The sequence below is a fragment of the Hylobates moloch genome, unplaced genomic scaffold, assembly GCF_009828535.3.
Source record: "Hylobates moloch isolate HMO894 unplaced genomic scaffold, HMol_V3 SCAFFOLD_6, whole genome shotgun sequence".
In the NCBI taxonomy this organism is placed as follows: domain Eukaryota; kingdom Metazoa; phylum Chordata; class Mammalia; order Primates; family Hylobatidae; genus Hylobates; species Hylobates moloch.
The window spans coordinates 57,419,003-57,436,940 of NW_026652281.1; the positions used below are offsets into that span (position 1 = coordinate 57,419,003).

The 17,938-nt window shown below is 37.2% G+C and overlaps 1 protein-coding gene across 1 annotated transcript in view; it reads right to left on the minus strand.

Moving 5' to 3' along the window:
* The window catches only part of ADGRV1 (adhesion G protein-coupled receptor V1), a 597,511-nt gene that overhangs the window by 405,869 nt on the left and 173,704 nt on the right, over positions 1 to 17,938 (minus strand). Inside the window, exons 51-53 of the mRNA XM_032156840.2 lie at positions 6,542 to 6,761; positions 6,015 to 6,219; positions 1,118 to 1,264 (exon numbers count right to left, since the gene is read on the minus strand). Coding sequence (XP_032012731.1) covers positions 1,118 to 1,264; positions 6,015 to 6,219; positions 6,542 to 6,761 — 572 coding nt within the window. The remainder of the gene's footprint in view (positions 1 to 1,117; positions 1,265 to 6,014; positions 6,220 to 6,541; positions 6,762 to 17,938) is intronic.

A 17,938-nucleotide genomic window follows, 5' to 3' on the forward strand; every position in this document is an offset into this window, starting at 1 on the left:
TTGCTATAACATTCTTAGTATACAGAAGCTCCAATCACTTTTGAAATAATACAGAAACCTAGAAATGATGAACCATGATATATACCTGTCCTTTTTTTGAGACAGTTCTTCTCTGAAGAACTCTTGAGAGAAGCATTTGGGCAATATACACGGACTAATCTATGAAACCAAAGGCAAGCCAAGAAGACAACCCATCTTCCAGCTAGGAACAAAAGGCTCTCTGATCCCTCTTGTTGTTAATCATGTACTTATTTGGCTCATTCTGATTCCATTCTTGAACCTCAGCTCCAACTTTATACTACTCTCCAGTAATGGATAATCTCGTCATGTGCCCAGACCCCTTCTTGGGGCTTATGTACCCATCCCTCAGCTGCTAGGAACAACAGGTTCTGTGCTCCTCATTGGGAATCACCCTTTGCTACAGCAAATTGTCACTCAAGGTTATACCCAACCCTGAGGGTGGCCTAAAGTCAAGGACTGCTAAAATGGGGATATCAATGGCTCAGCTCTAAACTGGGAACAACTCCTAAGGACCAGCTCATCTCCTGAACTCAGTTGCAATCAACCTCAGTTGCAATTGCCTGTGGATCAACTTCTCCCTCTGCACATCCTCACCTTCCTCACATCCTCATAGATGTATCTCCCTAAAATCCTTCTGTCCACAACTCTCAATCTCAGAGTCTATTTACAGGAAACCCAACCTATATCACTCCACAACTCAGATCTACTTTTTCATAAGTCTGACTGTTTTACACAGACTTGTTCCCTACTTACTACTTCCATTGTGCCTAAACCTGGAAACCACATTTTGATCCTATTTGGCTGATTTTATCTTTCTAACAATGTAATGCACCCACAATGTGGCCAACAAATGTACCGAAACTCAAAAAGAATGACTTTTTAAAGGACAATTTTGGCTTTATATTTTTTTAAAAAAGAACAATACCTACAACTAGAAAACTAACCTTAAATTGTATCCCTGTCTACAATGATTAGTAGGAATCCAGTGTTGACATGGTCAAACTCAAACACTTCATCTATAAGGCAGGATTTGGTCCCATACATCACTAGTAACCATAATTTAAAAGTGTCTCCTATAACTTTGTAAATTACATACCACTCCTGAGGTAGGAAATATATCACTAATACTTCCATCAGCTTCCCATGCTATGGTTATACGGCCATATGTTCCTTTTAAGCGTTCAACGTTCAAGGTTACTAGGCTATCTTGCTCCATTTCTTCCACTTGCTTATATAATGAATTCTGAAAAAATACACAGAAAGTCACAAGGGGTTACCTGAAATTAACTAATCAGACTTCTTTTTTTGTCTCATGTTATTATGGATTTGCAAACTTTGTGGTCCTAAGCAACATGACATAGTAAGTGAAAACGACAATTAAAAAACAGTCTCATAGAATGACCATGATTTAAAACACACGTTTGAATAAGTAAAAGACTAAGTGAAAGTAAACAAAAATGTTAATTATTATAGGATTATGTTTCTGTTTCTATATTTTTCAAATTTTGTTCAGTGAACATATATTACATTAATACTCAGAAAGCATGTACTTTTGTAAAAGTATTCATAGCATGTAAAAAGTTTGTAGAAGAAAAAGGATACAGTCACGAGAGCAGGGAAGCCTTTTTTCCCTGTGTAACTTCTGGCAATCCCACTAGGTCTTTGTTTCCCATTTGTAAAAGAAGAGTTTGACCTATATGGTTTCCAACACCCCATCCATGCATAACGATGTCATGAGAATTACAGCTTTCTCCTTGATCACTGGCAAATGTCTCTTATTCTTAAATTCATATCCTCTGAAATGTTTCTGTGGGCTCTCCTGCCTCCATTGATGGTGTTTCATCCTTAGCTCATGGCCTTTACAACTGTTTTTTCCCACCTGAAATATCCCTTTCCCTTATGATAGAATTCCTTACTTTCTTTCTTGTTCTCATCTATGCTTCCTAGCCTCTTTCTTTTGTCCCAAACTAATTATCTATTTCTGTGTGACTACAACATTCTTCACCAAACATACACGTCTCTTGTCAGCCATTTCATGAACTGTTCCTCAAAATGAATGCTGCAAAGAATCTCTTCTTACAATACCCCTGGATTTTCCATATGCAGTAAAGCAAGAATATGGAGTGTAAAGATTTTTGAAAATCTTTCCATTCAGGTCACTATATAACCTGAAAAGAGATTCCCCCATTAATTTCTTAAAACTTATGAGAGCTTTTACTTAGAATGCTAATTTCAGTAGCGATCCTATTCTTCAGCAATATTTTACACAGCATTTTAACACATTGTTACAGATGTTACATAGTAATAAAATCTTGCTTCAGGCAATCAAACATTCCTAAATAAAATGCCTTGATTTTAAAATATGCACATAATTTATTCACAAAAGTCAATGCCTTTTAAAAAGCCAGCTCTCTCTGGCTCCATGCCCTCCATTAATGAGGGTTAATAAAATGAGCACTTCATGCAGCCAGAAAATATTCAAGAAATTCTCATTATCTACTATATCTCATTTTGAAATGAGATTGTCCAGACATAAAAGACCTGTAATGAAGAATTCTACTGAACAGATTGAAAGAATTCGGTATCTATTGGCAATTATTGAATAACAGTAATTTTATGTCTCCAGAACAATTCTGGAACAAGCTTCATAAAGGGAAATCTACCATGCTCAAACAGTTGAGGAACAGCATGTGCTCTCCATCTGCTGCAAGGCTACAGGGCGAGAAGATGGAACTACACAGCAGAGCATGTCGGTTCTCACCCCAGGAAGCCCAGCTCTGCCCTACAGACTTGTATAAGGCCTTGAGAAGGCCTTGTAAGTGTTCTGCCTCTCCCACAGAATGACAGGTTCATACTAAGCCCCTAACGTGTGCCAGGCACTTTTCTGGGTGCAGAGATAAAGCTGTGAACACAGCAGTATCCCAGCTCTCATACTCTTCAATTCTAGTTAAAAAAAAACACAAAAACTTGATGATAGACAAACTAGGCAATTATAAGTGTCACAAAGAAGAAACTTTTTATAAGGATAAAAAGAGAATGATGGTGGGGAGCTGCAATTTTCCATCAATGAAGATCTTTCTGGTAAGGTGTCATTTTGCAGAGATCTGAACAAAGTGAAGAAACAAGTGAGTACCTAATAAGAATAGCGGTCCTCTTGTTTCTTTCTAACTCTCCCCACTCACGATCCAGTTCATGTCTTAGGGTTGCCTTCTCCTTCACAGTAGCCACTGGCCATATGTGGCTATTGACCAATTGAAATGTAGTTAGTGTAGCTAGTCTATAAGTGTAAAATGCGCACTAAAATTTGAAGACAAGATATGAAAAATGTAAACTATTTCCTCAATAATTTTATGTTGATTATATGTTGAAAAAATATTTCAGATACATTGGGTTAAATAAAATATATTAAAATCAAGTGACCTGCTTCTTTCTACTTTTTAAAAAATGTAGGCTGCTAGGAAACTTAAATTTACATATGAGGCACACATTATATCCCTACTGGGCAGAGATGCCTCAGAGGAAGCTGATCTATGCTTAGCTCCAGGAATGGACCAGATTGAGTAGCAGTGCAAACTTCTGACTCTTGCATGCAATAGACACAAGACTTTAAGCACATCCAAAACTCCTCATCTTATCCCCTAAACCTGCTCTTCCTATAGTCATCCATATCTCAATGAGCAGCAAATTCATGCTTCCCATAGCTCCATCATTTATTACTGTAATAATTCCTAACTGGTCTATTTCTGTCCTTGCCTACTTACAATCTATTCTCTATACAATGGCCAGGGTTGTTCCTTCTAAAATGTGAGTCAGATCATTCACTTTTCTACTCCTCCCCTTCAAAGGCTCTCTAATTCCCTCAGGGCCCAAATTCATTACAATGCTAATGGGCTTATGCAGGAAAGTGCTCACACAGCAGACCTGACTGCTATCCTTAAAGGCTTGTTCACAGGTCGGCTTTCTGCTGGTGTCCGGGAACTTGGATTTCAGGAGAGTTCCCATCATTCTGGAATTATTAAGCGGCTCCCAGTGCCTAAACTGCGTAATAATTGTGGTTTATGCTGAACATTCATTTCTTTCTGAGAGTCTAGAATTTTGGTATGTGCTAGGCAGAGGGTGCCTGCATGATCAGACCCCAGTTAAAATCCTGGGCACTGAGTCCCTAGTATGCTTCCCAGGTTGGCAACATTTTATACATGTTGTGACAACTCAATGCTGGGGAATTAAGTGTGTCCTATGTCAATGGATGGAGGTAGGAGGGGGAATCTTAGAAGCTTGCCCTGGCTTCCTCTGGACTTTACACCCCATGAGCTTTTTCCCTTCAATGATTTTATTTTGTATTCTTTGCTGTAATAAATCATAGCCATGGGTATGACTAAATGCTAGGTCCTGTGAGTCCTCTTAGTGACTCATCGAAACTGTGGGTAGTCATGGGGATCCCTGACACAGAGCCCTGGCCCTGCACCTGTTGAACCTCATCCTCTATCACATGCAGACATCAGCCACAGTGGCCTCCTTGTTGCTCCAGATGGGCAGGGCTGCACCGCAGGGCCTTTGCTCTTGCTGATGGGTCCTTCTGCTTTACATGTTCCTACCCCAGATATTACATAGCTCACACCCTCATCCCCCACCGGTCTTTGTCCTTCTGTCATTTCCTCCAAACAGCCCTTACTGATCATCTTATTTTAGATTTCCCCACATACAACCTCCACTCCCCTCCCTTGCATTCTCCATCTGCCTTCCTTGCCTAACATTTCTTCATAGTACACTCATCACCATCAGATATAGTACATATTTTCTTATGTCTGTGTTTACTGTCTTTCTCCCCTTGCCCTCTCTAGAATTTAAGGACCATGAAAATAAAGAATTTTACCGTTTTATTTTCTAACATGACTCTAGCATCTGAAACAGTATCTGGTACATAACAAGCGTTTGTTAAATAACTGCTGCATGAATTAATGAACGAATGAGTGAGTGGGCTTGTTACCCAGTTCTGGACAATGAGACATAAGCCATTTTCTAGAGTCTTTTGGGAAATATCTTCTTTACTTTGAGAATCTCATAAAATATCGCTCTCTGCCCCAAATGAACGTGAACGGGAACATAGTAACCTTAACAATAACATCAGCTTTCAAACAACCAAATGAAAGTCAATTTTGTGATGGCAAAGTAGAGAGATGGAAACAATCTAAGCCAAAATGACATGGTAGAGTCATCCAACTAACCCTGAAGCTCACCTTCTCTGAGGACATGATCTTGGTGTGTAGGCAAATTTGGGTTAGGTTTTCCTCATATGAAAAACATTTCAGAGAAAGATACATGATAGCTGCAGCTATAACTCAAATTAAGAAGTAAGATTCACTTTGCCAAAAGGACTAAATGATGCAACTAATAGATGTCCTTTTGCTTGCTGATAAAGAAATATGAAGTCTGGGCACGGGAGTGACTTAGGATTTGCATGGTTCTCTTTCCTCAGGAAAAGACATCTACATGTCCAACATACATATAATTACAACCCTCTCTCTCTCCTCCACCCTCCCCCTACCCCACCTCTCATTCTCTTCCCCTCTCCATAGAAGTAACAAAGCATAACAGGAGAGTAATATATTTGTATGTGATATGTATATCACACAGTATATATTGTATTTAGCATCTATTTCATCCTTTCTCTCTGGTAACAGAGCTAACAGCAGAGCCAAACTTTTAGACCAAGATCAACTTGTAACATTTCAAAGTCAATCCTATAAAAGGAATCTGAAAATAACAAAACGATTAGGACAAGTTGACTCAGAGTCCAGTGTGTAAGACTATAAATTGCAAAATGTCAGTAGAATTCATCTTAGAATGCACATAAAAGGGAGGCAGGGGAAAGGGAAGGGAGAGAGGCTGATGATACTCAAGCTATGATTTGCTGAGTGCTAATAATAGCTAATACACAAATACAATAAATAAAACACTTTGCAGTGCAAGTGTGGGGTCATCAGTATCATTACCTGAGCAAATGCAACAATTCCATAGGCATCATCATTAGACAGAATGGTTATTGTTACAGAATCATTAATGCCAATCTCTGCTCCTCCTTTGGGATTTTTAAGTTGAACTTTGAAGGATTCTTCTTTTTCTGGAACTGTATCATCAAGGATATTTACTGCTATTGTAGCTTCTCTGTCACCAGGTTCAAATATCAGTTCACCTGAACTACCATAAGAAGCATATACAGAATAAGTCAACTACAACAAATTTAAGATATACACATAGTAGACTACTCATTACATTAATTGATATTAAAGGTTTGGAAGAACCACATTTCATAACTAAAATTTTAATCCAAAATATTCATGTAATACTGATTAACTTGGTAGAATAGATATTAGAAATATGGATAATAACCAAATTTCAGGCTGATAAATAGCTCTTATATTTTATATATTTTTCAGTCACTAAATAAAGACTTGGCAATGAGCTGTCATACAAAATTACAGTGAGCATAAAGATACTTAGCATAAAATGTTGAACCTACCTAGGAATAAAATCAGAATGGCTGGAAATGTAAGCTAGCTCATATATATGTGAATGAGCTCCCACTAGAGCTATTAAATTCTTGCTTGAATTAGGGGACTTTACTGTGACAGAAGCCACATCATAAGCAGAAGGTACTTCCAGAACAAAAGAGAATTGATTAAGCTCTGAATTCCAGCAGTAAAGAGCAGACATATCTTGGCCAATAAGAAGTATGTGGGCTGCAGGAAGGAAAGAAAAAACAACTTGAGTGAGATGTAAACTGTCACCTCCCACACTCCCTGCATCGGTTCCAAAGCAAAATCTTCCAAAATCTCAAAGTTCCATTGTGATTTCTGAGGTAACAAAATATACTTCAATATCTGAAATAACTGGATGTAAATAATAATTTTTTAAGTGCTTTAGAATGATCAAGCCAGCTTGATGAGGTATCCATACCCATTTAATAAAAAAGAAATTACTGACTGCTAAAACCGAAACTAATTTTAAACTCTTTTATATTCATCTTAATATTTATTAGATAGCATAGTAGGATATTTTAAAAAGTGAAACATACTCATAATCCCATCATGAAATGTTTCATTTTCCTTTCTAGTTGCCATTCATATGAATTCATAATTGACACAGCTATAAACAGTATAAATACAAAAAACTCTTAATTAACAATATTACACCATGTCTATACTATTACAGTTTTCTGTGTTTCTACACAGATTTCAAGTCTATAATTTCAGTGCATAGATAATATATACGGTTGATCAAAATATATTTAATAATTTCCCTACATTTGATATTTGTTATTGTATATTTAATTATTAAATATTAAGTAGAGACGGAATTCTTCATGTTAATTATCTTCACTTGATAAATTCTTCAAGTTAATTAATTAGGCCAAAGGATATGAACAAATTTATGACTCTTAAAGTATATTCTTCAAATGTTTTTGAAATGTTATCAGGAAACCATACTTTTGATAGTTCAAAGCAAGGCTGGGTGCAGTGGCTCACACCTGTAATCCTAGCACTTTGGGAGGCCAAAGCAGGAAGATTGCTTGAGCCCAGGAGTTCGAGACCCGGCAACATAGTGGGAGCCTGTCTCTACAAAAAACAAAAATTAGCCAGGCATGGTGGCAAGCACCTGTGGTCCAAGCTGCTTGGGAGGCTGAGGTGGCAGGATCGTTTCAGCCCAGGAGGTCAAGGTTGCAATAAACCATGATCATGCTACTGCACTCTACCCTAGGCAACAGGGTGAGATCTTGTCCATATATATATATATCAGTTAATAGGGTTGCTTCTAAAAAAGAAGTAAAAAATAGCCAAAGGACATATTTATATCTACACAAGTTAAGAAGGAAGGGGGCTTACTATGTTATATACAATACTAAATAATTTCCAGACTTAAATAAAACAGGGAGAAAAAATGAGAAATCATAGAAATACATGCACAAATTCCAGTACTTAGATAAACACATTGGAACATAAAGATATCAAATGAGGCCGGGCGCGGTGGCTCACGCCTGTAATCCCAGGACTTTGGGAGGCCAAGGCGGGAGGATCACGAGGTCAGGAGATCGAGACCATCCTGGCTAACATGGTGAAACCCTGTCTCTACTAAAAAATACAAAAAATTAGCCGGGCATGGTGGCGGGCACCTGTAGTCCCAGCTACTTGGGAGGCTGAGGCAGGAGAATGGTGTGACCCCAGGGGGCGAAGCTTGCAGTGAGCCGAGATCACGCACTGCACTCCAGCCTGGGCAACACACCAAGACTCCACCTCAAAAAAAAAAAAAAAAAAGACATCAAATGAGATTGGTTAGATATTAAAATAGCACCAAGAATAAGAAAGTATGAGCCTCTTCTACAATTTTAGCCCATAGGTTACAATGGGAAGCCCCATATCCTTACTCTTATATATCAAGAACTACTGATCATGCTTATTTATAGTAATGGACTTAAGTACTACCACACTTTAGCAAACATTGCATAAAAAGTTCACGCAGTCAAAAGAAAGGTTATCAATAAACTTGCATTTTAAATGGTCATATATTTTTCATAAAGTTTTATAAAACTGGAGACACTGAGTAAAATAATTAATTCAGGGGCATCTCAACATCTCTGAAGTTTAAAATGAGCTGATTCATTAGTCTCAACCAAGATAATCTCTGCCTGTAGTAAAATGACCTTCTGTACTTAAGGACTTCCAATGTATATCAGCAAACCAAGACCCTCCTCTAAACTCTATAATCGGTAGTGCTTACTCTGCATGTGAATGGCAAACTTAACATATTCCAACCAAACTCATTTTCTCTGCCTCTGAAAGCCTGGTCCTCTCCCAAGTAATCACCGCCACAATAGTTACAGTACTACCATTCACCCACCAGTTGCAGAAATTAGGGCTCATCTTTGACATCCTCTTTCTTGTCTCCCTCCGTATCTAATCTATCACCAACAGCTGTGGTTTTACTTGTGAGACTACAAGTAACTCCTCTAACCTGCATCACCTACCGCTTTCCAAGCTTCATCATTCAACATCTCTAAAGAATGTGCCTCCAGCTCTTTCTCAGACATCTTCTCTTCTAACATTTAAGTTTTTCCTTCATGGCAGCCACACATGCATGCACACCCGTGCGCACACACACATATGCTCTCTTTCTCTCTGTCCATCTCTCTATCTCCACCTCCCCATCACCTCCTCAAGAAAGGCATCCCAATACTCTTAGGATAAAGACCATAATCCTTTAAGTACCTATCTGATTACATCTTCAGTTAAACCCAGTATCACTGTTCCCTTACTGTCTGTATTTGGGCCACATTGGTCCCTTTCTAGTTCCCTAAAAGCACATGCTCACCACCACCACCTGACCTCTCTTTGCCTAGAGCCTGATCCATCATCAACTCTGCTCTTCAACTCCTACTCAACACATAATTATCAATTAAATGATTCTTCCTTAGTAAGTTTTCTGGGCATCTCTTAGACCAGGGAAAGTCCTTTCATTTTGTAGTATGAAAGTATTCTATTCTTTCATAGCAGTTATCCATTTATAACTAGAAACGTATATGTATGATTATACATAATATCTCTCTTCCCTGGTACATGTAAAACTTCTTCAGGGCAGGGTTTATATGTAGTTTTGCTTACCCTTGTTTCCCCAGGGTCTACCAATGTGCTTGGCACATAATTGCACTTAAAAATATCTATTAACTACTAAAGGAGAAAAGGGTGAAAGGGAAGATAAGTTTATATGTCCTTGTAGGCTTTGTCATATTCATTCTTCTTCTTCCATTTAAAGAATTCAGTCACCACCCAATAATCTGTCAAGTCATTAACCAGAATAAATATGTGATCCTCATAGTTACAGCTCCAATCTAATACTTTTAATAAAATATTTGACACATTCAAAATAAGAAAGCCCTTGAACATTATTTAATGCATAATTTCAGCTTTCAGGAGATCTATAATAAGCCATTCTAAATAATTACCTACAATTTTTTCATACTTCTACAGCCTCAAGTCACAGAAACAAAAGAAATAAAGAGACCTCACAATGGGTCCTTTAACAAGCCTCTGGCAGAATTTTTTGCAAATTATTTTAGAAAGTATGCCTATTATATATTTTTTAAATCTTTAAAGAGAATTCTATAACTTTAATTAATGGCCCTTCAGGCAGCACTCATCATCCTTAAAAACATTCCTTAGGCAACTATTTTGAATAATAATAAGTGACTCAAGGAGACATAGTTAGTCCTCTCGAATACTTGAGGAATAAGAAAAGCAAATATAATAAAGGCAAAAAAGTAAAGGACAAGTAGACAAAAACTAAACAAATATATGATGAAAGATACATAATTTACTCAACAAATCACTTGTTGAATGAATGATAAGTCACTCAAGTTGTATATCTTAGGATAATAACAGATTTATGACTAGTCAAAGTGTTGACAATGTAAACAGAAGTTAAAGAAAGAATGAGCAGAACAGAGACAGGCAGAGGACTCTGATGGCAAAGTAAAGGTAGTGTGGAGGCCAGGAAGTGATGTAATAGTCCAGGTAGGAGGTGGCTGGGGACTGGGAGAATGTGGTATGGGCATTCCACAGGGTTGAGGAGGAAGGAGTAGAAAACATGGAAACAAAGTACAATGTGAGAAACAATCTATAAAAAGTGAAAGGTAAATAGAACGACATCAGCAAGATGGTGGAATAGGAATTCTCTGGCTCTACCGTTTTCTACAGAAATCCAGTTTGCAACTATTCAGAGACAAGAATGCCTTGATGAATATCCCAGAACATGGGAGTGAGGCTGAAACAACCCCTTGGACCACAGACAAAGAACAGCTACACTTGAAGTGTAAGAGGAACAGTTTCTCTTTGACTATGTTGCCCCTCCCCCAAGCCAGCACAATCTGGCACACAAGAGATTCCCCAGGAACTGTGGGTTTTTACAGAGGGAAGAAAGATTTGAGTTGGAGGCAGACATTCAGCTTCCCCAACATTCTGGGCCCATTCACAGGTAACACTCCCTTGTCTTGCCCCACTGGAAACACTAGCTATCAACAGGGCTAGACCACCTGAGGTCACTTAGAAACAACCAACAGGGGTAGGGCTCACAGTGGCGGACTAGCAGATCTTGGTGGTGGCTCTGCCTTGTGGCCAGTAGAGGCACACCACCAGAAAGGATACCCAACAGTGTTGCTCTACATGAAGCACAGCTGACAGGCCTCCCAGGCCAAAATCCCTGGCCAGCTTCCACACCCAACCTTCCTGCTCTCCTTAAAACTTCCCCAGGCCAGGAGATAGCGGCATGTTGATAATTATCTGCTGAGTGAACATCTAGCTCCACCCAAGCCTAGTGATTGAGCTGCAACCCAACCAAGCTCTAGTGTACTCTTTAGTCTTTTCTCAGGCCAGAAGGCAGGGGTGCATTTGTGATCATTCACAGAGGAAGCATCTGACCCCACCTAGATGCAGCTACAGAGCTGTGACCTAGCCAAGCCCTGGTGGTCTCCTTCACAGCCACTTCCAGGCCAAGAAGCAAGGGCAGGTCAGCATTATCCACAAAGGGACCCTCTGACCCTTCCCAGACCCACTGACTATCCAAAGAGATCATCTGACCCTACTCAGACCCAGCTGCAGAGCTGTGACTTAGCCAAGCCCCAGTGCTTTCCTTAACTTCGCTCCAAGCAAGAGGTTAAAGGCAGTCAGCAATTATGTGAATCTAGTCCTCCCCAGACTCAGCTAGTGAGCATCAATCCAACCAAATCCTGGGGCTCTCCTTAAGCCCTTGCCAGGCCAGGGGTCATGTGCATGTATGTGAATGTCTTCTGAGGGAAGCATCTGACTCTGCTCAACTCCAGCAGCTAAACAGCTACTGAACCAAACCTCAGTGCTCTGCTTAAGGATACCCTAGTATGGGAGGCAAGCCCATTTCCATGCATATCTATGCAGCATAGCCTGTGGTCCCGCCTATCCTGAGTAGTTAAGTAGCAATCTAGACACCTCACCCAGCCTCCCAGCCAAGTAGGTGGCCCTGCACAGATATAGATCCCAAAACACAGTACTAGCCAGCCAGAGAAGACAATCTACAACACTGTCTGATCAGAGGCAGTTACTAAGCCCAGGCAACAGCTCTGACTTACTGAAGACCCCAACCAGAGATCTCACTGGATCTCAGAGCACAGCCAGCACTTCCATTTGATCCCAGGTCACAGGTAACAGCCCAGCCCAAATACAAAACATGGTAACAAAGTCTACTTGTCTGGGGTCACTACCAACTAACCCAACCAGAATCCCAAGCTAGACTAAACAGTGAAGTTCTATCACCACCACAGAATGCTAGAAAAGCCTGAAAACGGTGGCTGTTTCCTCACATGTGCAGATGCCAACATAAGGATTTTTTAAAAATCAGGGAAATATGACCAAAAGAAACTAATAAAGTTCCAATAATGGATCTTGAAGAAATGGAGATCTGTAAAATGAATGACAAAAAATTCAGAATAATTCTCTTGAAGTTCAGGGAACTATAAGAAAATACAGATGAAAAAGTAAATGCAATTTGGAAAACAATTCATTAACAAAATAAGAAATTTGACAAAGAAATAAAAACAAACAAAAAAACAAACAGAACTGCTAGAGATAAGGAATACAATGACTATTTTAAAAATTCAGTAGAAAATTTCAACAGCAGACTTGATCAAGCAGAAGAAAGAAAATTAGTGAATTAAAAGATAGGATACTTGAAGTTATCCAGTCAAAGAAGAAAAAATAAAAAAGAATGAAAAAGAATAGAGAAGGCCTATAGGAATTGTGTGACACAATCAAGAGAACTAAGCTGTACATAACAGGAGTTCCCAAAGAAGAGAAAGAAAAAATACTGAGAATCACTATTTTTAAAAATAATGGCTGAAAAATACCCAAATCTGGGGAAAGACAACACTATCTAGAAATTGGAAGCTCAAAGTTCTCCAACCAAATTCAACTCAATGAAGAGTTTACCCAAACAAAAATTAAATACTAAGAAAGAATACTGAAAGCAGCAAGAGATAGAGAATATAGTCACATTCAAAGGAGTCTCAATATGGCTAATTAGCAAATTTCTCAGCAGAAACCCCACAGACCATGAAAGAGTAGAATAATAAACTCAAAGTTATGAAGGAGGGGAAAAAAAAACTTCCACCAAGAATACTTTACTCAGGAAAGCGGTCCTTCAGAAACAAGAGAGAATTAAATTTTTCCCAGACAAAGGCTAAGAGAGTTTGTTACCACTCAGCCTGCTCTATAGAATTGCTAAAGAGAGTTATTTAAGCTTAAATGAAAGTCTGATAACTAATAACATAAAACATGAGAAAATTAAAAAAAAACTGAATGGTATAAGTAATATAGTCATGTTCAGGATATTCTAATAATGTAAGGTGATTATATAAAGCAAATTTATCTCTACTCTGAGACAAAACTATTAAAAATAACTAGCTATAATACATTGTTAAGAAATACAAATTACAAAAAAAAATTCTGAGATCAAAATCATAAAAGTTTTAGGGGCGAGAACATAAAAATATAGTTTTTGTTTGCTATGAAGTTAATTTTTTATCAACTTAAAATAGCTGCTTTTGAGTACAAGATGTTTTATGTAAGCCTCATTGTAACCACAAAGCAGAAAACTACAGTGGAAGCAAAAACTATAAAAAGAAAGGATTCAAAGCAGACCACCATAGGAAACCATCAAGCCACAAAGGAAAACAGCAAGAGAAGAAGAAAGAAACAAAAGATCTACAAAACAAACAGAAAACAAATAATGAAAGGGCAGTAGCAAGTCTGTTCCTATTAATAATTATCCTGAATGAAACTGATTAAATTCATCAAAAGACACAGAATGGCTGAATGTATTTTAAAAAAAAAAAGATCCAATCATATGCTGCCTACGAGAGACTGTTTACCAAAAACGACACACACAAAGTGAAAATGAAGGAATGGAAAAAGGTATTCCTTGCAAATGTAAGTCAAAACAGAAGGGTAGCTATACTTACATCAGGTAAAATAGACTTTAAGTAAAAAACTATAAAAAGGGACAAAGAAGACCATTATATAATAACAAAAGGGTAAATTCATCAAGAAGACATAGCAATTATAAATATACATACACCCAACATTGGAGCACCTAAATAATAAAGCAATTATTAAATGATCTGAAGGGAGATATAGACTGCAATACAATAATAGTAGGGGACCCCAGTATCCCACTTTCAACAATAAACTATCTAGACAGCACATCAATAAGAAAACACTGGACTTAAATTACACTGTAGACCAAATAGACCTAACAGACATAAACAAAATCTTCTATCCAACAGCAATAGAATATACTTTCTTCTCAAGCAAACAGAACATTCTTCAGGATAGACTGTAGGTTAGGCCACAAAACAAGTCTTAACAAATTTAAGAGCACTGAAAGCATAGCAAGTATGTTTTCTGATCATAAGGGCATTAAGCTACAAATCAATAACAGAAGAAATCTTGGGAAATTCACACATATGTAGAAATTAAATATACTCTAAACAACAAGTGACTTGCAGAAGAAATAAAAAGATACCTTATGACAAAAATAAAAATAATATACTAAAATGTATGGTATGCAGCAAAAACAGTCTGAAAAGGAAAATTTACAGCAATAAACACCTGTATTGAAAAAGAAATAAAATATCAAATAAACGGTCTAATATTACAACTAAAGGAAACAGAAAAAGAACAAACTAAGCCCAAAGTTAACAGAAGGAAGCAAATAACAAAGAGCAAAAATAAATAAAAGAAAGACTAGAAAAACAATAGAAAAAAATAAATAAAACTAAGAATTGTTTTTTTTAAAAGAAAAAGTTGACAAACCCTTAGCTACATCAACTAAGAAAAAAAGTGCAGATTCAAACAAAATCAGAAATAAAAGTGGAGACATTACAACAGATACCACAGAAATACAGAAATACAAAGGATCAAGAGAAACTACCACAGTTATGTGCCAAAAACTGGATAACCTTGAAAAAATGAATGTCTAGACACATAGCACCTACTAAGACTGAATCGTGAAGAGATAGAAAACTTAAGCAGATCAATAATGAGTAAGGAAATTAAAACAGTCATAAAAAGACTCATATCAAAGAAAGTCCCAGAACCTGATGCCTTCATGGCTGAATTCTACCAAACATTTAAAGAGCAAATACCAATCCTTCTTAAATTACTCCAAAAAATTGAAGAACAGAGGATAGTTCCAAATTCATTTTACAAGGCCAGCACTATCCTAATATAAAGGCCAAAGACACTATAAGAAAAAGAGAAATTACAGGCCAATATCTCTGATGAACAAAGATGCAAAAATCCCTAGTAAGACAATAGCAAATTGAATTCAACAATGCAATAAAAGAATCATTCACCATGATCAAGTAGGATTTATTCTTGGAATTTATGGATGGTTCAATATATGCAGATCAATAAATGTGATTCACCACACTAAGAAAATAAAGAATAAAAACCAAATAATCATCTAAATCGATGCAAAATAAGTATTTGAAAAAAAACAACATTCTTTCATGATAAAAGCTCTCAAAATAATAGGTATAGAGGAAATATACTTCAACACAATAAAAGTCACATATAACAAACAAGTAACCAACATTATACTCAATGGTGAAAAGTTGAAAAAGGTTTTCTCCAAGATCCTGGCCAAGACAAAGATGCTCACTATTGTCACTTCCTTTCAACATAGTTCTGAAAGTTCCAGCCAAAGCAATTAAGCAAGAGAAAGAAATAAGACATACCTAAATAGGAATGGAAGAAATTAAATTGTCTCTGTTTGCTGACAACATGTTTTATATATTGAAAACCCTAAAGTTTGCATTAAAACAAACTCTTAGAACTGATAACTGAAGTCAGTAAAGTCGCAGGATACAAAATCAACATACAAAAATCTGTATCATTTCTATACACTAATAACTAGCTATCCAAAAAAGTTAAGAAAACAAGCCTATTTACAACAGCAATAAAAAAAAATATTTTGGAGTAAATTTAACTAAAACGACAAAAGACTCGTATACTGAAAACTGTACAACACCGATGAAAGAAATAGAAAAAAACACAAATAAATAAAAAGATATCCCACATTCATTAATTGAATGAATGAATATTGTTAAAATGTTCCATGCTACCCAAAGTGATCTACAGATTCAATGCAGTCCTTATCAAAATTCTGGTATCATTTTTCTATTTTTACAGAAATAAAAAAAATTTAAATTCATGTGAAACCACAAAACACTCTGAATAGCCAAAACAATCTCAAGCAAAAAGAACAAGGCTGGATGCATCACACTACCTGACTTCAAAATATAAAGCAATTACGATCAAAACATCTTGGTACTGGCATAAAAACAGAGTGACTGATCAAATGGGATAGGATAAAAATCCCAGATATTAACTCACACATTTACAACCAATTGATTTTTGACAAAGGTGTCAAGAACATACAATGAAGAAAGAGAGTCTATCCAATAAATGGTGTTGAGAAAACTGGATATCCACATGTGGAAGAATGAAATTAGACCCATATTTCCCACCAAATACATAAATCAACTCAAAATAAATTAAAGACCTCAAGTTATAAACTACTCAATGAAAACAGGGGAATATCTCCATGACATTAATCTGGGCAAGGATTTTTTTATTGATTCCAGAAGTTCGGGTGACAAAAGCAAAAACTGACAAATGGGATTGCATCAAACTAAAAGGCTTCTGCACAGCAAAGGAAACAATTCACAAAATGAAGGGACAACCCAAAGAATGGGAAAAAACATTTTAAAACCATACAGCTATCTGATAAATGGTTAATATCCAAACTATATAAGGAACTCAAATAACTCAATAGCAAGTAAACAACCCAATTAAAAAATAGGCTAGGCCAGGCCCAGGGGCTCACGTCTGTAATCCCAGCACTTTGGGAGGCTGAGGCAGGTGGATCATGAGGTCAGGAGTTTGAGACCAGCCTGGCCAAGATGGTGAAATTAGCTGGGCATGGTGGCAGATGCCTGTAATCCTGGCTACTCGGGAGGCTGAGGCAGAAGAATCACTTGAACCCGGGAGGCAGAGGTTGCAGTGAGCCGAGACTGCACCACTGCACTCTAGCCTGGGCGACAGAGCAAGACTCTGTCTCAAAAAAAAAAAAAAAAAATAGGCTAAGGACCTGAAAAGACACTTCTTAAAAGCTATCTTATATATGGCCAACAGGTTCATGAAAAAAATGTTGATCACTAATCATTAGGAAAATAAAAATTAAAACCAAAATAAGCTATCACCTCACACCTACTAAAATACATCTTATAAAAAAATAAGTGTTGAAGAAGAGGAGAAAAGGAAATCCTTGCAGACGCACTGTTGGTAGAAATGTAAACTAGTAAGATGTCGTGGAAAATGGTATGGAGGTTCCCCCAACAATGAACAGAATGATCCAGCAATACCCACTTCTGTCTAGGAATATGTCAAAAGAAATTGAAATCAGTATGTCAAAGGGATATCTGCACTCTCATGTTCATTACAGCACTATTCACGATACCCAAAATGTGAACTCAACCTATATATCTATCAACAGATGAATGGATAAAGAAAATGTGGTATATATATGTGATGGAATACTATTCCACTTCAAAAAAAGAATAAAATTCTGTCATTTGGGACAACACGGATGGATCTGGAAGACATTATGCCAAGTAAATAAGCTAGGCACAGAAAGACAAATACTGCATGATCTCACTAGTTGTGGAATCTTTTAAAAGTTGAATTCATAGCAAGGAGTACAACAATAGTCACCAGGGCGGGGAAAAGCAAGAGAATGGGAAGTTGGTGGTCAAAAGGTACAAAATTTTGGCTAG